Below are 22,965 nucleotides of genomic sequence, written 5' to 3'. Positions count from 1 at the left end.
CCGCGGTGGGGCCCGGCTGGCGCGCGGCGCGGGGCAGAGCGCCCTCTGGAGGCCGCTGCGGGTCCCGCCCCCCGCCCCGCCCCCGCCAGCCCCGCCCCCGACTTCGGGGCGGCGCATGCGCGCGGCGCAGCGCTCCGCGGGCGGCGAGAGCGAGGCCGGTCCGCAGCCGCGCGGCGCTCGGCGCCCCATTCATGCTGGGCAGCGGCAGCGCGGCCACGCAGCGGAGCCCGGGCGCGGCGGCGGCCTCGGCCTGGGCGGCCTGCGCGGCTTCGGCGGCCCCGCGGCGGGGCAGGCGGCGGCGGGGCGGGCGGCGGGGCGCGGCGATGGCCGGCGGCGGGGCGCGCCCCGGGGCAGCCGGTGAGTAGGGGCGCAACTTTCCCCGCGGCGCTGCGCGGGGCGGGTGGGCGGGGAGCGGGGCCGGGCGGACGGCGTCCGGGGCCCGGGCGGGGGTCGGGCGGCCGGGCAGGGTCCCCGGGCCGCGGACCGCCCCGGGGTAGTGCCCGCGAGGATGCGGGGGGCGGCCTCGGCGGGGGCGCTCCGCGTGCGTCCGGCCGGGCAGGGGGTGTGCGCGGGGGACTGCGGCGCGCGTGTCCGCGGCCCGCGTGTCCCTGCGGCTCCGGCCCCGGCGCCCGCGTGTGTCCGGGCGCGGTCGCGGCGCCGGGGCTGAGCTGCCGCGTCCCCGCCCGGCCGGATCGGACCGCGGCCCCAGGCCCAGCGCCGCCGGCCTCCTCCTGCCCGCCCGGCCGGCCCGGCCCGCTGAGGTCCGCCGGGCAGCGCCCCGGGGCGGCGCGGTGGGGGCGGGCGCTGCCCCCTCCTCAAAGGCAGGAGAGAAAGTTTGCGGCGGCCCCGCCGGGAGGGCCCTGCGGGTGCCCGGTCCGAGCCCGGCCGCCGGACCGCGGGCTCGGACCTTCGGTGGCCGGCGAGCACCGGGCTGGGCAGGCCCGGGCAGGGCTCCGCGGCTGCTGGGCAGGGCCGCGGGAACCGGGAGCAGGTCCAGGGGGGCTGCGCCCTCGGCCGGCCCTCGGGCGCTGGGGTGGAAGTTGGAACCGCTTCCTGGGGACCGCCGCTCGCCCCCGCCTCCTCTGGCCCGGGGTGCTGGGAGCGGGGCGCTGGGTCCAGCCCAGGCCCGCAGGGCCGCCACTGGACTGGGAGGGGGCGGTGCGGGTGCCACCCGGGAGGCCTCCCCGCTTGGGCCTCCTTGGCCTCTCCCTCGCAGGGCCTCTCCAGGGTCATTTTGTTCCTTCGGAGGCTTTCCATTGCTTCCTGGACGGTCCCGGGCCTGGTGTGCAACGTAGCTGGCGGCGGCGGCGGGCTGATTCGGGGCTGCCTCCAGGAAGCGGGAGCACGGACTCCAGGGAGGCCCTTTTGCCCGTTCTGAGATCCCAGGTGCAGCCCCGGATGGAGGGTGAGAGGGGCTGCTTAGTGCCCTGAGCTACCTTTGCCTCATCTGTGGGGTGCTGGGGCCACGCCCCTTGAAAGAAAGGGGTGTGTGTGGGGGGATGGGACATGGCCGAGCCTCTGCCCCCTCAGTCCCGCTTCTGCGGCTGGCCGGCCGGCTTGGGCTGCCCTGGGCTGCTTCACCTCCTCATGCCAGCGCTGATTCTCGGTCAGTGCCGGGTGGGGCTCAGCTTTTGCTCCTCTGGTTCCTGGGGAGCGTGCCCCAGATCCCCTGCCTCCACACTGGTTTGGGGTGTGCAGGAGAGGAAGGGTGCAGAGCCAGGTGTGCCCGGATTCTGCCGAGCCCCGGAGGAGCTCGCCAGTCCCATGCCCTAGGCAGAGGGACAGAACAGTGATTCTGCTTCAGGGTCAGGCTTGCAGGCAGCTGGAAGTGGGCACCTGGGGCCCAGGAGAGGCTTTTCAGGCAGAAGGGGGGACAAGCAAGGGCGGAGGCCCGGGTCTTGCAAGCCCTGGGTGGCTCAGTCGTGTGCTCAGGGGGTGTCAGTGAACTCAGGGGGTCCAGCCCTTTGCTGGACCGCAGGGGCTCCAGGTCCTTGCCTGCCTGTTCGGAGCCCCCAGGAAGGTCCTCATGCCTTGAGCGTGTTAGAGCAGCTGGGCAGGAGGAGAGGGCACCCCAAAGCACACGCTGAGCAGCCGGCACTTTTTCTGAGGAGCAGAACTGCAAGGTCTCCAGGTCCTGCCTGGTCCTGCCTGCACTGATGGGGAGCAGGGCCACTTGGAACCACCTCCTGTGACCTCCGATGGGAATGACAAAGGCAGCCCTCTTCCTAGTTGCTGATGAGAACCCCTGGACAGAACGTCATTGTCTTCCTGTCCCCCCAAGTCTCAACCTGTCCAAGCCCCAGAGAGATCAGAGTGGGAGGGCACGGGTTGTCATCTCTCTTTCTGTGAATGGGTCTCTGAGGCCTTTGTTTCTTGGGGTGAGAAGGAGCTGTGGTGTTGTCCAGGGCTGGGAGAGGGGAGGGGACATTGCTCTGCATGCTGCCCTGGAGGGCTGGTCCCCTGCAGTCCAGGAGCGGAGCCCCTGGGTCTCAGCCCTGCACCTGCCTGTAGCTCGGCTTCTCTTCCTGGCTCTCCCTGTCCGGCACACCCAGCACCAGCTTTGCCCTCCTGGTCTGGCTGTGACTCAGCCTGGCACGGCCCACTGTCCGCGCTGGAGGCTGCGGCCGTTCCTGCTGCCCCATCTGCATGCCCAGCAGCTTCCCATGCCAGGTCTTTCCCCTTGCTGCCCTGCCCCACGGGATCCCCTGACCCGCACTGGCATGCCCAGTGTGCCTGGTGCTCCCAGAAAGGCCCCCTAGGGGAGCCTCTGCAGGCCACAGTGGCTGCCCGGCGTGCCTCCCTTCTCGGGAGGACAGCGTCTCTTGGCGCTCCCGGCACCCAGGTCCTACCTTTGGGCATTTTTCCTGGGCAAACCACAGGCCTATGGGAGTTGAGCCCCTGCAGATTTCCTGGCCATCCCGTCTCCCTAGAAGCTCTGGATTCAGTCCCTTCTTGGCTGGGACTAGCTGGGTGACCTTGGGTCTGCCTGAGCCCTAAGTCCTGTATCTGTCAGGTGGAGAAAGTAGCCCCAGCCTCCTCGGTGGCCTTTGTTAGCTGGTGGGTGTGAGGGACCCAGTGGGCTGGCGATCCCCTCCTTTTCCCGACTGCCGGTCCCGTGCCCCCAGGCCAGTCCTTTCCTTGGGAAGAGGGGGAGCGGGCCCAGGGCCAGGCTGGAGTCTGGATGGTGGCTTCTTCAGCTGGGTCCCTCCTGTTTAATATAAAAAGTAGAGCCCATAATTGCATTAAGACGTGTATAATTATCCCGGAGGAGGGGAGAGCCCAGCCCCTGGTAATTGCAGGCCTGCTTTGAACTGATAAACGGTGAGTGATTCATGTTTTCTTTGGAGTTCGCCTGTGCTCAGCTCTCAGCCCAGGCCCGCTGCCTCGGCAAGGAACCTGTTTCCTGGCTCCCTCGGTCTGCTTCAGGCTTCTGGGCGCGCGGTGGAGGATCCCTCTCCTGGCCGCCCGCGGCTGCTGTTCTTGGGGTGATGTCAGTGACCAGGAAAGGCAGCTGACAGCCTGCTGGGCGCAGACGTGCTTCTTCTGCTCTGAGAGTCGAGCCAGAGCGTTTTGCTTCCCTGAGCCTCAGTTTCCCCACCTGGGCAGCAGATGGACACTGGACAGAGGTGGGGGGAGAGCAGAAAGTCAGGGAGAAGATGCTGTTCTGCTGGGCCTGGCTGGCTGCACCATTTCCCATTCATTCCTTCACTCGAGGAGTTTTGTTTTTGAACCCAGGGGTGCTTACCCACTGAGCCGCATCCCCAGCCCTTTTTCTATTTTATTTAGAGATAGGGTCTCGCTCAGTTGTTTAGGGCCTCGCTAAGTGGCTGAGGCTGGCCTTCAACTTACGATCCTCCTTCCTCAGCCTCCCCAGCTGCTCAGATGACAGGTGTGAGCCAGCATGCCTGGCTTCATTCAAATATTTTTTGAGCCCTCCTGGATCCCTGACTTGGCTTTGGGGATGTAGTGGCAAACCACAGCGAGCCAGGCCCTGCCGTCAGAGAGCTGCCATTCTGTCAGGGACAGTGACTAGGAACGATAAGGAACAAAAACCATGAAGAAGTCTCATGCCGCAGATTAAAACGGGTGACCCACTGGGCACGGGTAGCTGGTGCCTTCAGAGAGCAGGTCATGGGAGATGTCTCAGGTGACACCCGAGCAGGGTGTGGGGGCAGAGCCGGACACTCTAGGTGAGGACGTGGAGGAACAGGAGCTGACTGGACTTTGGCCAACTCCCTGGCTGGACTTGGCAAAAGACATCCATCTTTAGGCCTCAGTTGTCCCACCTGAGAAATGGGGCTGCCAGCCCGTAGGAAGGGCATTGACTGGGAGTCAGGAGGAAGGTGTTTGCAGCCCTGGCTGGTGCCTGCCTACTTCCGCCAAGGAGTGGGGCAGGAGGCCTGGGGCACATGGGGCGGGGAGAGTGGGGAGTGGTTGTCACCCCTTTTACAGATGGGGAAACTGAGGCTGGGAAGGGGGAGCACCCCTGAGGGCCACACAGCTACAGAGTAGGCGTGTCTGCTCTGACCCAGCGCCTGGCTACCAGCTGCTGAGCTGGGAGGAGGTGAGACTTTTCCAGAGCCAGTGGGGGGCCCCAGCAGGATTTGACAGTCCCGCCAAGACTTGGGGGATGGTAACCTCATGTGCAGGTCAGAAAAGTCACCCAGGCGGCTGGGGGCTGTCCTGGCTGGAGGCTGGCCGAGGGCCTCCGTTGTCCATGGGCCTCCGTTGTCCACGTAGAAGCTGGTGGGCAGTCTGGGGAAGGCCTGGGGGGTAAGGCTGGGAAGTGAGGGGGTGGGTCGTGGGAGGAGCCTGGGTCACGGTGTGGCGTGGGCGGTGCTGGGGGCTCGCAGGTCTGGTCAGACACAGACTTGGTGGAGGCAGAGGTGCAGAGGCAGGTCGGGGGTTCTGGGACAGGCAGCCTAGGAGCCACTCCTGGGCTGGGTGGGAGGTGCCCACAGCTTGGCTTCTGGATCATTCTCAGGCTGGGCCGAGGTGAGCCCGTGAGTGACCCCAGGGCGGGGATTCCAGGGACAGTGGCGCAGACCCCCCAGCCTATGCTGAGAAGCCCTGCCTGTGTGGCTGTAGGACCGGGGGATTCTTTGGGGACCCCTGTGGGGGTGGGTGCCTGGGCTGGCTGCTGATGTGAGGGCAGCACTTGGTACAGCAGGGAGTGCCCTCACTGTGCCCAAGCTGGCTCTGGGGCATGTGCCCCAGGGGGCGCCCAGGAGAGGCCTATGGGATGGAACCAGGCTGTCCTCGGGGTGTCCCTGTGAGAGCAGGCTTTGGGGACACATCCCAGAGGTCCACTCACCAGGGTGGCAGGCGAGTGAGCTCTGAAGCCCGTCAATGTCCAGCTTTTATAGGGCAACAGTGGTGGCACGTGTTGCCTGCAGCCTTGGGCAGGGAAGGTGTCACCCACCTTGGGACTGAGGAGCTTGGGGCTGGGGCCTCTCTCCTTAGGGCATGGCCAGGCCCTGAGTCAGAGGGAGGGGCTCTCCAAGTTGGGATGTCAGCTGTGGTCCCAGCGTAGACCCCAGGGCCTTGTCACCCATCCCCCTGTTCCCAGGTCAGTTCCCCCTGCCGGCAGTGGCGGGGCACAGGCATCGATGGCATAGGCAGATGTGCTGTGGCGGTAGCCACTGCTCGCTCTCCGTGACACCTGGCTCGCCCCTTGCTGCTTGCAGGGCCCTAGGCCACGGAAGTGACCCCTCTTTGCTTCTGGCTCCTCCTGCACGGGAGCGGTCGGGTGTCCATAAGGGACGCGCGCGTGCGCACGTGCGCGCGCAGGCTGTCCCCGCCCTCACCAGCCTTCTCCTGCCGGTTCTCCCCCAGGACTGCGGCTCCCAGCCCCGTGATGCTGGCCCCTGCAGGACCCGAGCACCGAGGCCCGAGGCCCCGGCGCGCCATGCCGCTGCCCGCTCTGAGCCCACGGGCGCTCCCCATGCTGCTGCCGCCGGCGCTGCTGCTGCTGGGGGGCATCTGGGCGGCGGCGGGCTCGCCCCGGGCGGGCGGGAGCACGCCCCCCGCCTTCCGCACCTTCGTGGCCAGCGACTGGGGCCTCACCCACCTGGTGGTGCACGAGCAGACGGGCGAGGTGTACGTGGGCGCGGTCAACCGCATCTACAAGCTGTCGGGGAACCTGACGCTGCTGCGCGCGCACGTGACGGGCCCGGTGGAGGACAACGAGAAGTGCTACCCGCCGCCCAGCGTGCAGTCGTGCCCGCACGGCCTGGGCAGCACCGACAACGTCAACAAGCTGCTGCTGCTGGACTACGCCGCCAACCGCCTGCTGGCCTGCGGCAGCGCGTCGCAGGGCATCTGCCAGTTCCTGCGGCTGGACGACCTCTTCAAGCTGGGCGAGCCGCACCACCGCAAGGAGCACTACCTGTCCAGCGTGAGCGAGGCCGGCAGCATGGCGGGCGTGCTGATCGCCGGGCCCCCGGGCCAGGGCCAGGCCAAGCTCTTCGTGGGCACGCCCATCGACGGCAAGTCCGAGTACTTCCCCACGCTGTCCAGCCGCCGGCTCATGGCCAACGAGGAGGACGCCGACATGTTCGGCTTCGTGTACCAAGACGAGTTCGTGTCCTCGCAGCTCAAGATCCCGTCGGACACGCTGTCCAAGTTCCCCGCCTTCGACATCTACTACGTGTACAGCTTCCGCAGCGAGCAGTTCGTCTACTACCTCACCCTGCAGCTCGACACCCAGCTGACGTCGCCGGACGCGGCCGGCGAGCACTTCTTCACCTCCAAGATCGTGCGGCTGTGCGTGGAGGACCCCAAGTTCTACTCGTACGTCGAGTTCCCCATCGGCTGCGAGCAGGCGGGCGTGGAGTACCGCCTGGTGCAGGACGCCTACCTGAGCCGGCCCGGCCGCGCCCTGGCGCGCCAGCTGGGCCTGGCGGAGGACGAGGACGTGCTGTTCACCGTGTTCGCGCAGGGCCAGAAGAACCGCGTGAAGCCCCCCAAGGAGTCGGCGCTCTGCCTCTTCACGCTGCGGGCCATCAAGGAGAAGATCAAGGAGCGCATCCAGTCCTGCTACCGCGGCGAGGGCAAGCTCTCTCTGCCCTGGCTGCTCAACAAGGAGCTGGGCTGCATCAACTCGGTGAGTGGGCAGGGGCGCCTCCCCTTTCCAAGCGTCCACTTCTTTTTTGGGGGGCGCACAGGTGATTGAACCCAGGGGTGCTTAACCACTGAGCCCCATTCACAGCCCTTTTTATATTTTGTTTAGAGACAGGGTCTCGCTGAGTTGCTGAGGGTCTTGCAAAGTGGTTGAGGCTGGTCTCCAACTTGTGATCCTCCTGCCTCAGCCTCCCGAGCTGCTGGGATGACAGGTGTGCCTGCTTCATGCATTCAGTTCTTGTCCACATAGCACCGTGGTCCAGGTCCCCTGTGTCCAGGCCCTGCTATTGGCCACCCACAGCCTTGTAAAGCAGGAACTGCTGCTGTCCTGCCTTGCAGAGGGTCGTGCTGGCCCTAGCTCCCGTTCCTAACCATGATAATGCCCTCTCAGGCATTGGAGAGGTGACGGCAACCTGCCCAAATGACCTATAGTCCCTGGGGGACATCGGATGGAGCATTGACAACATGCTTGGCTCTGTGCTGGCCCATTTTTCAGACAAGGAAACTGAGGCCCAAGGAGATGGGTTGACTTGACCAGGGTTATGCCGTCAGTAAGTGGCAGAGCTGAGGCCACACCCAGTTGTGCGGGCCCCAGACACTATCTTGCTGGAGCCCCGGTCTGGTTTCCCTGACTGTGTGCCTGCCTCCTGGGCCCTCCCATCGCCCAGCAGTGGGACCAGATGACCCTCTCCTGCAGTCCATGGTTGTGCCCTCCAGAGACAGTGGACCTGATGCTGACTCAGAGGGGCTGCACCTGTGCTGTGCTGCCCCTCCCACACCCGTCTCAGCTGCTTCTCCAGGGTCACCTTGTTTCCACACTCGGGTGTAGGCCTTTGGTTTTGTTTTTGGTACAGGGGTTTGAACCCAGGGCTGCTTACCCACTGAGCCATGTCTCCAGCTCTTTTTCTATTTTATTTAGAGACAGGGTGTCGCTCGGTTGCTTAGGGCCTTGCTCAGTGGCTGAGGCTGGCCTCCAACTCGAGATCCTCCTGCCTCAGCCTCCCAAGCCACTGCCTGGGGCAACCTTTAAGTTTTGCTAAGGATGACCCCAGGCTCAAACAGGCCACAGGACTTGTTCAGGAAAAGCGGGACTTCACCCTGGAGCCTCTCTGCTCCTGCGGCCTGAGACTTGCTAGGTGGCCCAGGAAACCCTGTCTCCTCTGACTTCAGTTCTCCTGCATCCCAGCTGGGACAGAGGCTGGTTCCCCTTAGGGCGGAGTGGATGTGCAAGGGTCCCTCCCACCCTGTCTGTTGGGGTTTCGAACTATGGTTGTCCCCCTCCCCTTGGCTTTTTGAGGAAGGCATGGGGACGCCGAGGCTTGGAGGGCGGTGCTTCACCCTGGCTGCTCCATGCCCTGCCCCCACGTCTGGGGCTGTCCCTCATTCCCTGGGGATGGTCCCCAGGTGCTCCCAGCCCTGGTCCGACTTCCTCGCTCTGTCCCCACCATGGCGCGTCCCCATCACCTTTCTCCTTCTGTGCCCGTCTGCCCCTCCTCCGGCTTTGCGGCGGAGGCCCCCACGCTGCCCCCAGCCTTCTCTCCTTCTCCATCTCCGGATCCTCACATCGATTGCTTCCTGCGCTCGGCCCAGCCCCTCCCTCTCCCTCACACGCACTGGTTCTCTCCTGTCTTAACCAAATCCTGTCCATCTCCACAGCCCCTCTGGTGGCCGCTGCCACACCTCTCCTGAGGAGGGACTGTGCCATCAGCCACCACCCACTCCCGCCCATGTTCCCTCCTCTCTTGTCCATCCACACGTCTTGGGGTCCCTCGTGTGCTGGCCTGACCCCTGAGGCTACCTGCTAGACAGCTCACCTGTCCTTCCCAGCCCGCCACCTTTGGGAACCAGGGACCCAGAGTTAGATGCAGGGCTGGGTGGGTCTTGGGGGATCAGGTTCCTCCGTGCTTCTGCTCGTGCGTTCACAGGCAGCCCCGGGAAGCCTCAGTTTCCCTGTCTGTCGAATGGGCCCAGGAGCCCTGAGGTCTGGAATTGTGCTGTGTGCATCTGGGGCTGCAGACCTCTCGGGGACCTCTCGGGACCTCTCTGGGACCTCTCTGGGACCTCTCGGGACCTCTCGGGACCTCTCTGGGACCTCTCGGGACCTCTCGGGACCTCTCTGGGACCTCTCGGGGACCTCTCGGGACCTCTCGGGACCTCTCGGGGGCCTCTCGGGGGCCTCTCGGGGACCTCTCGGGACCTCTCGGGGACCTCTCGGGACCTCTCGGGGCCTCTCGGGGCCTCTCGGGGGCCTCTCGGGACCTCTCGGGGACCTCTCGGGACCTCTCGGGACCTCTCGGGGACCTCTCGGGACCTCTCGGGGACCTCTCGGTGACCTCTCGGGACCTCTCGGGACCTCTCGGGGACCTCTCGGGGCCTCTCGGGACCTCTCGGGCCTCTCAGGACCTCTTGGGCCCCCCACTTCTGCAGCCCCAGGGTGGGCGCCCTGCTCGGGGGCAGGAGGTCCTGGTGGCCTGGCCTCACCTGTCCTTCCCACAGCCCCTGCAGATTGACGACGACTTCTGTGGCCAGGACTTCAACCAGCCTCTGGGGGGCACGGTCACCATCGAGGGCACACCCCTGTTTGTGGACAAGGACGACGGCCTGACCGCCGTGGCGGCCTACGACTACCGGGGCCGCACGGTGGTGTTCGCTGGGACACGCAGTGGCCGCATCCGCAAGGTCAGGCTCGAGGGTGCTCGGCGTGGTGACGGGCAGGGTGCGAGGGCCCCAGGCGGAGTGCTGCTGTCCAGAAGGGGAGACCGAGGTCTGGTGGGACGTGGGGACGTCCCCGGGTGCTTGAGGGGCTCAGCTGGCCCGGGTGCTGCTCCCGTGGGGAGGTTCCCTCTGCTCACCTGGCATGTCATCTGGTCACCCTGGCCCTTCCCGTGTCCTCTGCTGAGGCCGTCCCACGAAAGGACCCCCAGGACCCGGGCGCCTGGGGCCAGGGATGCGAGCGAGGCTGGCTCTCCAGAGGCGCAGGGTGACCTCCAGGGGAGGCCGTGCAGGGGGGCAGGGCGGCCCCTCGGGGGCCCTGCAGCCTGGAGCTCGAGTCTGCTGAGGCAGCACTCCGCCCTGCCGGCCAAGAGCAGGCCAAGGGCGCGCCCACCCCACGCCGCCACAGGCTGTGCCAGAGAGGGGTGGCTTCAGGGCCGGCTGTGTTCCTGGGCCCTGGGGGAGGGTGGCACTCTGCGTTCCCTGTGTGGCTTCCGGGTTCTCCTGTCTTCCCAGGACCCCGGCTGCGTGCAGGGCCGGGGAGGGTGGGCTTCCTGGGCTGGGGGAGGGTGCCGCGGGGGGCGGAGGGAGCTTCCAGCAAGGCCGAGGGGTGCGGGGAGGGACAGCCGCTGAGGCTCCTGCTGACACAGGTCCCGCCGCCTGCTGTGTGTGCTGGCCAGCCCGAGCCCCAAGCCCTGTGCGTGGAAGGGGTCTCCATCCGCTGGGAAGGTGTCCCCGGTCATCTCCTGGGAGCCTCCCCAACCCCCAGCAGCCTCAAAATGAGGCTGGGCTGGCTGCTGGTGGGCTGGGGCAGGTGGGGGCTTCAGCTGCCAACCAAGGACTCCAGGATGGTGGTGTCCTGGGGTCCTGTGGGTCTGCCCATGCAGGGGCTGCCCTGTGACTCTGGGGTGGGGCCTGTCCCCTCCGCTCAGCCTGCACTCACTGTTCCTGTACCAGGGAGGCCTGAGGAGCTAGCAGAGTGGCTGTAGATGCCCTGCAGGGGTGTTGGGGTTCGGTTGTAGCTGGGGTGCCCCAGAGCCTGCCTCCCAGTGGGGGACCAGGCTCTTAGAAACGGGATCACCCACCGGGCGCGGTGGCGCACACCTGTCATCCCAGCAGCTCGGGAGGCTGAGGCAGGAGGATCTCGAGTTGGAGGCCAGCCTCAGCCACTGAGTGAGGCCCTAAGCAACTCAGTGAGACCCTGCCTCTAAATAAAATACACAGTAGGGCTGGGGCTGGGGCTCAGGGATCAGGTGTCCCTGAGATTGATCCCTGGTACCCCTCCCCACCAAAAAAAAAAAAGAAGTGGGATTATCCCCTTGAATGGTGGCAGACGGCCATCTGAGGCTAGGGGAGTGGGCCCAGCCCTGCCTCCTGGCCTCAGGGGCACCTTTGAGCTTTGGCGGGGGAGCATGGGACACAGCTGTCCCCAGAGTCCTGGTTGGCTGTGCTCCTGCAGAGGAGCACCGAACCCAGAGACGGAACCTTGGAGTCGGGGGCGGGTCCTCACTGAGAAGGGCTGCCCTGGGCCTGGGGAGGTCTCCGCCAGAGGTTCCCCGTCCTTCCTGCCCTCCTCCCAGCCTCTGCTCCCTGGCCAGCCTGCTCAGTGTTGGTGGCTGGACGGCAGCCTGACCACCCAGCTGGGCAGGTGGAGGCCCTGTGCCGTGGGCCTGTCACTGCCCAGCCTTGTCCTGAGAGGTTCGTAGCCCTGGTCCTGGGCGCCGGTTCCTTCCAGCCTGGGTACCTGGGAGGCGGTGCTTGCGCAGCTCCTGAGTGGGTGGGGCGTCGGGGAGTCAGCCGTGCCCGGGGGCTGCTGGCCTGGTGACGTCAGAGCCTGGGAGTTGGGGAACTGCATCGAGTTTCGTTTGGAGGCTCTGCAGTTGGATCAGATGTGCCTCCAGGACACAGGCAGGGTCACATTGGCAAGGGACTTAGCGTAGGAACCCTTTTCCCTGAATCCTTCTGCCCCTGTTGTGTGGGGCTTGTGAAGCTGTTGAAGCGTCACCTGTGCCCCATGGAATTTCTTTTGTGCCCCAGTGGTGAGTTTTGACATTCATCTTCATTTTCCCTTGGTTAGCTGTGTGACCTCCAGCCAGTCGCTCACCCTCTCTGAGCCCCAGATTCTTCCCCTCTCTCTCCAGTGCCTGCTGTGCTCCTGCTTCCCTGGAGGGCACACAGTGAGTGCTCACATGGGCTGTTACCTCTCGGAGACACTCAGCAGTCTCCTCTGTTTGACAGATGAGGAAACAGACCCCAGGCAGGGGTAGCTGGCTCCAGGGTCCTTGCTCTCCTGTCCTTTTTCTTTATTTTGTGGGTCCTGGGGGACGTGACTGGAGGCCTGGCAGCATTCTCAGCTCCTGCTGCAGTGACCTTTCTCCCTCTCTGAGGGAGCCGGGTCCTCTGCCTGCTCCTGACCTAGCCAGGGGCTGTCCGCTGTCCTTCCTGCTCTTGGATCTGACCCGGGTGGTGTTGGAGGTTGGGGTGGCCTGTTCCCTGCTCCCCAGGGTGCCTGGCTGGGGTGGGCGTGAGTTGGAGTCGCCATGGCTTGTCCTGACCCTAGGGCTCCGGCCTTGACCCATTGTGAAGGTTGCCTGCTCCCTGCTGGCTCACCGCCTTCAGGTGGCAGATTTCTGGAGCCATCGTCTCTCCCGTGCTGTCCTGACCCAGCCTGGGTGTGGGGTGGCTGTGGTCCAGGGTCCAGAGCCAGAGCAGACCCCTCCCTCTGGGCCGCCCTGGGGGCGGGCCGTCCTACTCGCTCCCTCCTGCTTTCTTGGAGGCGCCTCCTGCCCCACTGAGGCTGCCGGGCTCCACAGCCCGAGCACAGTGGTGCTGGTGTCCCTGCCTTCTGCTCTCTCCATGCTGCGCGCTAGGGCCTGCGCCCTGGGGACACCCCAGCCCACCGCCCAACCCTGGTGCAGGCCTGCCGGCTGGCCACGCCCCCTCTTTCCCAGGCCTGGTCCTTCCTGGGCTTTAAAAAGCATCTGGGGAGCTCCAGGGACTTAGCTGGCCCTCCGCCAGGTCCTGCCAAACGTGTTGTTGTGTAAAATTGTAGCCGATTAATTTAAGACCTGCCAACTTCAGCTGCGCAGGCTGGCTGGGGGCGCCCCTGCCTCCTCCCTTCCCCAGGGCCCTGCCTGCCCGCGCCCCTCCCCCTCAGAGGCCGCCTCTCCTGCGTGACCCTCCTGCACTCCTCCTGGGTCCCCCCAGACCCCCCAACCCTGTGCATAGCTTCTTCCAAGGACCCGCACTCTGGCGGGAATCTCCAGGCCCCGACTCCTGCAGACCGGGCCCTGTAGCTGGGCGAGGCAGGGCAGCCTGGCCAGCCTCCCACTGTCCTGTTGCTGCTGCAGGACCCAAGGGACGGGGCCCTGTGTGAGGCCCGGCCTGGCCCGCGCTGGTGACCGTGCCAGGCTTGTCGATGGGCCCGTCTGCCGGAGCATCCGGTTTTTCCAGGGAATCCGGATTTCTGCATTTGTGTGTGTGAGATCTCTCGATTGTGAGACGTTGGCAACTAATCTGAGATCTAAGAAGGCGTCAGGGGCCAGCCCCAGCACGCCTGTGGGCCACCGCTTTATGGCCAGGGACCTGTGCGGTGGCCCTGAGCATCTCGGGAAGGCCGTTCCCACGAGTCCTGCACTGGCCACGCCTCCCTCCCGGGGCCCAGTCAGGAGGCTGCCCTGCGCTGGCCACGCCTCCCTCCTGGGCCCCAATCAGGAGGCTGCCCTGCGCTGGCCACGCCTTCCTCCCGGGGCCTCAGTTTACTGTCCAGGACGCTGGGCACAGGGCCTCCCAGGAGCTGCTTGGGGGCTCTGCAGGCTGATGTTCGGGTCTGTGTGGGACCCGATGTGCCCTCGGCCACTGCCTGCTGCTGTCCTCAGCATAGAGGCTGTGGCAGCAGCGCTCTGGTCCCCTCTGACCTGGCCGGGCTGCCACTCCCTAGCGCCCCTTAGCATTCACGGGTGTTTATGGAGATCGCCCTGCGGTGGCCGCGTCTGAAGGGCTCCAGAGCCCAGTGGCGCTAGTCCCGCTCTCTCAGGAGCTGCGGGCCGGGGGCAGGAGTGAGGCCCCCGCTGCGCTCCATCTGCAGCTCCCGCTGGCCCTTCTTCCCTTTGCGGACGGCTCTGCCTCGTCATCTGCGGAGCGCCTACTGCGTGCTGCTCTGGGTCTGGGGACAGGCAGCGCCTCCCGTCCCTGGAGGCCCTCAGTCTCTGGAAGCTTCCCTGAGCTTTGGCCTTCCCATCCCCTGCTCAGTGAGTCTGCGAGGACACCCAGGCTGAAGAGACACACCAAGGCCTGCACGTCAAGGGCATCCCAGGCAGACACCCCTCACCCGGCCCAGGAGCTCCTCCCAGGCACTGCCCATCCCCAGGGGCCGCCCTGCTGGCCTCCCCTCTATGAGGCTGTCGTGCTGTGTGTGGCCGGGGCGTGCAGGGTGTCTCTGTTTCCCCGTGCACGGCCTCCTGAGAGGCTGGTCTCTATTGCGGTGCCGGTCATGGTCTGCCTGTGTCGGTGTGTGCTCTGGTGTGTGTCCCTTCCCCTTGGATGGACGGGGCATTGTGTCCTGCGGGTCAGGTGGCAGCGCAGCTCCAGCACTTGGCTTCACACATGGTTCTAGCGTGCGTAGGGACGGACTGCCAGGTCTCTGCCCAGAAGCTGGGCTGTGTGTTCCTTGTGACCTCGCCATCTGATTTCATGATCTCCTACGGGGTTTTTTTGGTACTGGGGATTGAACCCAGGGACACTCGACCACTGAGCCATCTCCCCAACTCTCTTTAGATTTTATTTAGAGACAGGGTTTCGCTGAGTTGCTCAGGGCCTCACTAAGTAGCTGAGGCTGGCCTCTAACTTGCGATCCTCCTGCCTCAGCCTCCCGAGCTGCTGGGATGACTGGGGTGAGCCACCACGCCCGGCTCTCTTGCTGTTTTGAGGATCAGGTATGGGACCTGTGGCTGTGCCTGGCAGAACATACTCATGCTCTGTCCAGCTTGTGGCCACTCATGGGGAGCGGAGGGGACCCACTGTCTGTCTCCTGTGTGCGGTTGCTGTTTCCTGTGTGGGGTCTGTGGGTGTCCTTCGTGGCCAGGGCACTGGTCTCAGCACCCTTTGGTTGGCACTTCACCATGCCCTGCGCTTCCTGGAAAGCTGGTGTCTGCCTCTTTCTGTTCTGGGTGCAGTTGGCCATCAAGGATACAGGGAAGGTCCCCTCCTGTGCCCTGTTGGTCTAAGCAGTACCCCTCAGCCTGGAAGCTGGTGGCACGTGAGAGTGTGCGGGCTTCTGCTTCCCAGTGGCCAGCGGGGTCACCACCAGACATGCCTGGAGGCCCTCGGTGGAGGGGTGGGCACCTGGCCTTTGATAAGATTGGCTGTCTCAGGCGCTGTTCCCTGAACGGTGGCCTCCTGAGCGTGGCCAGCCTGGAAGAGGGCTTCCTGAGGCCCACACTGGGCAGTCCCCACCTCCACGGACAGACAGGACCCGGCCATGGCTGCGGGGGCTGGAACAGCTCAGAGGGCTGGGGGTCACTGGGAAGAGGGGGAAGAGCGGGGCCAGTGCGCAGGCGCGTCCCAGTGCACCCTGGGAACCGGGGGCTGGCAGGCCCTGTGGCCCCGCCCCCCGCACTCTCTCAGCTTTGTGGGTGCAGGATTCTCGGGGAGCAGCAGAGGACTGGTCAGCTGGGGCAGGGAGGAGGAAGCGGAGGGGGCTCATGTCTGTCCGCCCGTGCTGGGGACCAACTGCAGGGGATATCTGAGGGCCAGCCCGTGCACCGGCTGCTGCTGAGGGTCGGAGTCAGATGGCATTGTGGTTGCAGAAGGAAGCAGGGTCTGGTGACAGTGACAGCTCGTGGGTTTGAGACAGAGACATCAGGCCAAGCTGACCCCTGCCTCCTGCTGCAAGGAACCCAGTGGGACCTGCAGCTGGTTACATGCTAAGTGACAGTGGGGACCCCAGCCAGGTCCTAGGCAGTGATGTGTGACTGAAGATCTGTGCTGACTTGTGGTCCAGCCTGGTGTGACCTCTGAACCAGAGGGTTAGAGTCCCCAGGCGACTGTGTCCCTCTGCCCCACGTCGGGGTCTGGATTTGGGGGCCCAGTCTCCAGCTGCTTCTAAGCACACACCCTCCCTCCCGCTTTGGAACTGTGAGCTCCTGAATTCTCACACAGCCCTGTGAGGCGGATGATGGCAGATGAGGAGACCGAAGGTCAGAGAGGTGCCCTGCTTGCTGAGAGGTCACTTCTGGGACAGACCGGAGCTAGTCTGAGGCCGCCCTGGCTTTCCTCCACCTGCTGGGGCCCTGACCTCTTTGGTCCCTACTTCTCCCCTACGTAATAGAGGTTTGGGTAGGAAAGGCAGGATTTCTGGGAACCCCCCACCACCGCCAGGTGTGTCTGGCCCAATTATAGCCATAGGCCTCCTGAAAATCATGTTTTAATTACCCAGTTACTGCCAAGAGGAAGTCACTAATTGCTTTTCCAGTATCAAATTCCTCCTGGCCTTGGAGAGTGGCGGGGACCCAGGAAGGGGGCCTGGAACCTGCCCCCAGCCAGAGGGCTGTGGGTTTGTGAGCCGTAAGGAGAAATGGCGGAAGGCCGGGGTACGGGGGTCTTGAGAGGAGGGGAGGGCAGGTTCCCACCGCGTGCAGCCCCTCCTGGGCCGCGTCCCCCCGGGTCAGGTTTGTCAGCCGGCTCTGCAGGAGGGTGAGGGTCCTCTGTCCGTCTGTCCCAGCCCTGGAGACCAGAGTGGGCTGGTCCACTGGTCCCTGCGTGGAGGCGAGAACTGGGAGGCATCTCTGCCCAGTGCCTGCTGTCCTCGTGGTGTGGGCCAGGCCGGGTCAGGGCCAAGCTGGGCAGCCCCCTGCCTCCGGGCAGCTAGGGCGCGTGCCGGCCTTGGCACGCAGCCTGGACGGCCCAGACATCCTCCTTGGCGCCCCCGCCTGCCCTCAGCGTGGAGAATGGGCCCTTTGTTGCCTCTGGGCTGGATGGACAGCTGACCTGGCCAGGCCGTCAGCTGCCCGCCCGCCCGCCCTCCTGTCGCAGTTGGCCAGGGCCGGGTGGTGCCGCAGTGGGGCGGCCGGTTGGACCAGGCTGCCTCAGGCCTCCCCTACCCTGGGCCCCAACCCGGGCCCCCTCTGCCCGGTGTGTCCTGGGACCCCAGGGCCTGCCGGGCAGGGAAAGGGGCCAGCCTGGGTCCACTGGGTGAGCCTGCTCCCTGGCGCGTCTGTACGGAGGGGTCAGGACACCCATAGGTGGCATGTGCTGTCCACAGGGGAGGTGGCCTGGGCCTGGTCTGCAGAGGCCACTGAGTCTGGGGGTGACTCCCTGGTGCAGATGGGACGGGACCTGAGGATTGGAAGGCCCAAGCAGGAGCTGGGCGGGCGACCTGTGTCCGCTCCCTGAGCTGGGCAGGCGAGGACCCGTGCCCTGGAGCAGCCTGGTGGCCACTGAAGCCCTCGGTGCAGGGGGGCTCCATTCTGCAGGTGTGGGGGAGGGGCCACGGCAGGGGACTCTGGGGGGAGGGGCTGTTGGGGCCAGCATGGAAGGTTCTGGTGGTCTTCGGGGAGAAGTGTCCAGAGGGAGGAGGGGACAGGACGGCCTGGGGTGCCCCTGGCCTGGCCCCTGTGCCCAGCATGTCTGCCAGAAGGCCAGCTGCTGTGGCAAGAGAGCGGCTGGGCCCAGCTGCCTCGAGGGTAGTCTCCTCCAGGTGGGTGGCCCTCGAGTGGACAGCTGTGGGCTGTGGCTGTGGGCGTCGGCACGTGGGCCCCGCCACCCTGCCAGGCGCCCTGGCCCTGTGCCCGCCCCGTGCCTGCCCCGCCATCCAAGGCCCTCCTGGAATGTCCTCCTGGCCGGGCGCGGGCTTCCTCCTGCTCTGGGGGCAGCCGGGGTCTGGGGAGCCACCCTCTTGTTTGTGCCCGGGCTCCCCGCGATGTGTGCACACGGGCCTCGCTGAGCCTGGACGGTGGCTCCTCAGAACACAGCCTGACCGTCCCTGGAGCCATGTCCACCCTCTGCTGTTGCCTCCCACTGCTGCTCCCTCGGCAACCTCAGAATCCGTCTCTGTGGCCATCCAGAGGCCTCTGCTGGGGCCCCGTCTCCCTGGGACCTGCCTGTGTGTGTGAAGGGGCAGGGGTGACCGTCGCTGGGCAGGTGGATGGACAGCTGGCCCCGCGTGCCCCCAGCTGCAGCTGTTGGGTGCCACCTGTCCCGGTCATCTGAGTCGGCACTGTGCCCGCGGGTTGGGGCAGGGTGACTGGAGGCCTGGGTCTGGCCTGCCTTCCCGACCTGCCCAGGACTGGCGGGTGGCCCGCCCTCTGCTCCCTCCGCCCGTCCTCCGTGTCTTGGAGCTGCTGTCTCCAGCCCCATCCCCAGCCCCGGGTGGGAAGAGGGATGGCAGCCGCCGGGGCTGGGGTTGGGCCCCAGCAGTGGCCGCAGGCGGGTGCATACCGAAGGCACCCTGCATGCTGCAGGGTCCAGTCAGGCGTCAGCGGGGAGACAGGGCCAGGCGGGGTGGCACGTGAGCAGCGCTGGTCGCCCTTTCCAGGGGCGTCTGCAGGGATGTGAGGACTGGGGTGCAGGGAGCAATCCAGAGTCGTGCTTGGGGTCTTTCAGGGTGGAGGCCGGAGGTCTGGCTCCCCTGCCCAGCCCCGTGCCCAGACTGTGGCCTGCCCCTGCCCCGGCACCTGTCCCAGGCCAGCCTTCCCAGCTTCAGGGTCTCTCCTTGGGGGACAGGTGCCTGTCATTGCATTTCACAGGCGGGGACCCTGAGGCAGACGGTGCAGCACCGTGGGCTCCTCAGCTGGGGTGCGTCTGAGCAGCACCTGCGCTGTCACCAGCCTGGAGCGCAGGAGGGTCCTGGAGCCCTGGGGAGGGGTTTGGCCACGGGTTCCCACCCTCTGTTCTGGCCACAGGGCAGGCGGGCGGCCCGGGCAGGCGCTGGCACCCGAAGCTGCTGACTGGGCACAGGTTGGGTGTGTCCCGGTCCCACTCAGGGACGCTGGGCTGCTGTGGCCCGCGCTGTGCCCTGGCTCTCTGCTCTGCCTGTGTCCCCCCTTCCAAGGGCCGTGGGCCCAGGTTCCCAGAGTTTGGGAGCCCTGGTCTGGGCCTAGGCGCCTCCCCCTGCCCAGCGCTTCCGGGTCTGGTTCGACTTAGCCGGCGTGGTGGGGAGGCAGCTGAGCGGATGTGGGGGTGGCCGGGAGCTCAGGAATGTGGCCCTCCCCCTCCCGCACCAGCAGCCTCTTTGGCCCAGAGACACAGCGCCCCACCCTGGCTGGCCGCCTAGGCCCAGCCCCCGGCAGAGCTGGCCTGAGCCAGGGCCTTCGCTGGCCCTTTGCCCCAGGCCTGCCCTGTCCTCGTGTTGCTGTGCAGACACAGGAGGGGTCCCCAGGCCCGGGTCCCTGCCCCTAGGTCAGGGTGGAGAGAGGGGCTGGCCCATGGGGGAGAGACCAGGCCTGTCGCTACTGGGCAGGAGCAGGCCACAGGCCCCGCGTCCACGAGGCCGTGTGTGGGACCGGCTGAGCCGCGCGGACGCGCCCCACGAGTCCCATCTCTAGGAAGCCCCCTGGGTCTCTCTGTTAATTAAATACATTTGTTTGGTAAAAGCAACTAAAAATACTTGCAGCGTCGCGAGCTGCGGTGCAGAGGAGCGGGCTCATTAACGCCGGCGTGTTTGGGGTCTGGAATACATTTCCCTGCCCAAGAGGCGCCTGCTCTCCTCGGCTCCCTCCTCCTAGGGTGTCGCCTACCCTCAGGACGCCTGGGGCCCCGCCTTGGCCTGCACAGCCTGGACACTCCTGGCCCTGTGCTCCTCTTGTTCCCTGCAGCTCCCAGCCCTGGGGAGAGCTGGGTGCCCCTGGATCTCTGCAGCCTGACCTGGGCCTGGCTGTGCGGCTCAGTGGTGGGCGCTGGGCTGTGGCCGTCCCCAGCCCGCAGATCCTCCCACGCCCCGTTCTGGGTTCTGTGGCCCCTCTGGGCCCATCCTTGAGCTGGGCTGGCTCCGTGGGGAGCAAGCTGGCCGACCTTGGCCTTCTCTGAACTCAGCTCCTCCTCGTAGGGCCGTGGGCGCCTGGGGGCCTCCAGCCCTGCCAGGCAGGCGGCTGTGCAGAAGGGCCTCAGCACGGCCCCGCTTAGGCCCCTTTCTGCCCCAGATCCTGGTGGACCTCGCGAACCCTGGTGGCCGGCCCGCCCTGGCCTACGAGAGCGTGGTGGCCCAGGAGGGCAGCCCCATCCTGCGCGACCTGGTCCTCAGCCCCAACCGCCAGTACCTCTACGCCATGACGGAGAAGCAGGTGGGTGCCAGCTGGCCCTTGGGGTGAGCGGGGCCGAGGGCGGCGGCTTGGGTCGCTGGGAGGCCGCTGCTCCTGCCGCGGGCGAGCCGGGCCCTGGGGAGTGGGGACGGGCGTCAGGGTCCCAGGCTGCCCGCGCCGTGGTGAGGAAGCCCCAGCCCTTCCCTGCACGGGAACAGGAGAGAGTCTCAGGACGCAGGTGTCAGTGGGGGTTGGACCTGCTTCTGGAGCCCTTGGATTCTTGGGCCTGGGGCAGGGACACAGGCTGTCCAGTAGGCTGCCCTGCCCTTCAAGGCTGCGGCTCCCATCACTGGCCTTCACTGGGACCTGCTCCTGCCCTTCTTCAGCACATCCTGGGGACCGGAGGCCCATGGAGGCAGGGAAGGCAGGCCAGGCGAGGCCAGCTGCACAGCAGGGCTGGCCTCCTGCCCTCGTGAATGGCTTCTGCTGCTTCTCTGAGTGAGCCTGGTCCCCTGTCCCTTGACCTCAGGACTGGGCTTCATTAGCAGAGCCCAGCCTGCCCCTCTGAGCTTCTCTGGGCCTGAGTTCTTTGGATTGGGACTGAGCAGCCCCCCGTCCCTCGGGTGGGAAGCCCCTGGCTGGGAAGGCGTCCAGTCACCTGGGACATTAAGTCTGGCCCAGGCCGTGGGTCCTTTTCTGGTGGCGGACCCCCTGTTGCCACCTTGGCCTGTTTGATCCACTTGGTGAGACAAGGTCACCAGGACTGGCCTCAAAGACGGCAGCAGGGAAGGCCCCGGGTGCAGGTGGGGATCCTGGGGCGGGAGCCACTGACCCCACAGCCCTCCTGCAGGTGACACGGGTGCCCGTGGAGAGCTGTGTGCAGTACACGTCCTGCGAGCTGTGCCTGGGCTCTCGGGACCCCCACTGCGGCTGGTGTGTCCTGCACAGCATGTGAGTCGGGGGGCCTGGCCGGAGGGGAGGCCCTAACTGACCTGGTGGCCCTGACCCAGGAGGCCGTCGGCCGCCTCGCTGTGCCTCGGGCGGTCCACGGTGCCTCGGGCTCCTGGGGTCCCCGCTGGACCCCGCCGACGGGCAGAGGCCCCTGGGTGGCGGGCTGGGCGGTGGGCGCGGGCTGTCCCTGGGGCTCGCGGCCTGGCCGACCTCAGCACGCTCTGACCGCAGCTGCTCGAGGCAGGACGCCTGTGAGCGCGCCGAGGAGCCCCAGCGCTTCGCCTCCGACCTGCTGCAGTGCGTGCGGCTGGCCGTGCAGCCCCGCAACGTGTCCGTCACCATGTCCCAGGTGCCGGTGAGTGTGGCGCCCGCGGGGGGCGGGCCGGGCGCCTGCTCGCTGCCGCCTGCTCACGCACTCCCGCCTGGGCCAGCTCGTGCTGCAGGCCTGGAACGTGCCCGACCTCTCGGCCGGCGTCAACTGCTCCTTCGAGGACTTCACGGAGTCGGAGAGCGTCCTGGAGGACGGCCGCATCCACTGCCGCTCGCCCTCCGCCCGGGAGGTGGCTCCTATCACGCGGGGCCAGGGTGAGTGTGTGGCCCCGGCCCTGGGGCGCGGCCGTGGCCCGGTGCTCTGGTGCTGCCCAGCTCCCGGCCGAGGGCGCCTGGGAAACCGCACCCGTGTCAGGGTTTCCGCCCGCCACCCGCTGGGCCTGGAGGGTATCGGGCGCTCCACGTACAGGGTCAGATGAGAAGCCCTCCCGCCCTGGAGGTGACAGTCACGGGGGACACACACGGTGCCACGTGATGAGTGCAGGGAGCCGGGGCGGTGCAGGCTGGAGGAGGGACCCCGGGCCCAGGCAGGAAGCTCTGGGCGGCCCTCTGAGGGTCGAGTGGGGCTGGGGTTCCACTGAGTGCGACGGGGCCCTGGGGTCTGGGGTCCAGAACCCTCTGGGCCGCTGTGACCCGTCACCTCGTGGCTAACAGACTTCTCAGCCCCGCGGGCCAGTCCTGGGACTGCCTCTCCTGGTCCTCGCTGCAGCCAGGAAGGGGCAGGACTCCCGGGTCCAGTGCGAGGCCTTGTCCCCGGGGGCTGTGCACTCAGCAAGCTGACCTCGAGGACGCACAGGGTCCTTGGGCACGTGCTCCCCTGCCTGGGCGTGTCCTGGGCCCTGCCGCCCGGTGGCCCTGGTGACGGGGCCCGTGGTGTCCTCAGGAGACCAGCGGGTGGTGAAGCTCTACCTGAAGTCCAAGGAGACTGGGAAGAAGTTTGCGTCCGTGGACTTCGTCTTCTACAACTGCAGCGTCCACCAGTCGTGAGTGTCCCTGAGCCCTGCTGCGGCCCGGGTCTGCCCACTGTGCCTTTCTGTCCCTCGTGGTCAGGAAGGGAGGTGGGGAAGCCGTTTGAGGGGAACTTTTCACCCAGGTGCAGCCTGTGCAAAGGCCCTGAGGTGGCAGCGTGGGAGCAGCAGACGCTCTGCGGACCTGCTCTCACACCAGCTGGTGTCCAGCTGCACAGGGAGCAGGGCAGAGGCCTGCATGAGCGCCTCCTGCTGGGCGGAGGAGCCAGCAAGGGCCAGACTGAAAGGGGGACAGACAGGAGGGAGGCTGAGGCAGGCGTGGATGTGCCATCAAGCTGCAGGGAGCGGGGCAGAGCCAGCCCGCCAGGCCCGGGCTGGCCTAGGGGACAGGGGTCTGTCCTGAGCAGGGGAGCAACGTGCACAGATGGACACAAAACTTCTCACTGGCCACCAGGGGTGACCGATGGCCTGTGGGCACCAGAACAGAGGCCAGGAGTTCAGGGAGGAGACGGTCTTGAACGGGGCTGCTGCAGCGGCCTGGCCCTGGCCCCTTGCTGCCTGCTTCCCCTGGGCCTGGCCATGGGCTCTGCTCTGCCTGCGGCCGCCACCCTGGCCATGAGCACCCACCCCTCCAGGAGGATCCCAGG

The 22,965-nt window shown here is 66.6% G+C and overlaps 1 protein-coding gene across 4 annotated transcripts in view; it reads left to right on the top strand.

The window, feature by feature from the left end:
* Nucleotides 1–304: 304 nt before the first annotated feature.
* Plxna1 (plexin A1) overlaps nt 305–22,965 on the top strand; it is a 50,701-nt gene continuing 28,040 nt past the window's right edge. For 2 of the 4 annotated variants that reach the window (XM_047534751.1, XM_047534748.1), the window contains exons 1-8: nt 1,285–1,405; nt 5,836–7,105; nt 9,619–9,801; nt 19,971–20,111; nt 20,920–21,020; nt 21,252–21,375; nt 21,452–21,605; nt 22,234–22,333. In XM_047534751.1, the coding sequence (XP_047390707.1) occupies nt 5,858–7,105; nt 9,619–9,801; nt 19,971–20,111; nt 20,920–21,020; nt 21,252–21,375; nt 21,452–21,605; nt 22,234–22,333 (2,051 nt within the window). In that variant the 5' untranslated portion in view covers nt 1,285–1,405; nt 5,836–5,857. Of the gene's footprint in view, nt 358–1,284; nt 1,406–4,457; nt 4,565–5,835; nt 7,106–9,618; nt 9,802–19,970; nt 20,112–20,919; nt 21,021–21,251; nt 21,376–21,451; nt 21,606–22,233; nt 22,334–22,965 lie in introns of those variants that run through there. The other 2 variants (XM_047534749.1, XM_047534750.1) reach the window with 2 other exon arrangements.

Source organism: Sciurus carolinensis, chromosome 19 (genome assembly GCF_902686445.1).
Source record: "Sciurus carolinensis chromosome 19, mSciCar1.2, whole genome shotgun sequence".
In the NCBI taxonomy this organism is placed as follows: Eukaryota; Metazoa; Chordata; class Mammalia; order Rodentia; family Sciuridae; genus Sciurus; species Sciurus carolinensis.
The sequence above is the reverse complement of the archived record's forward strand: the minus strand, read 5'-3'. Positions and strand labels throughout refer to the sequence as shown.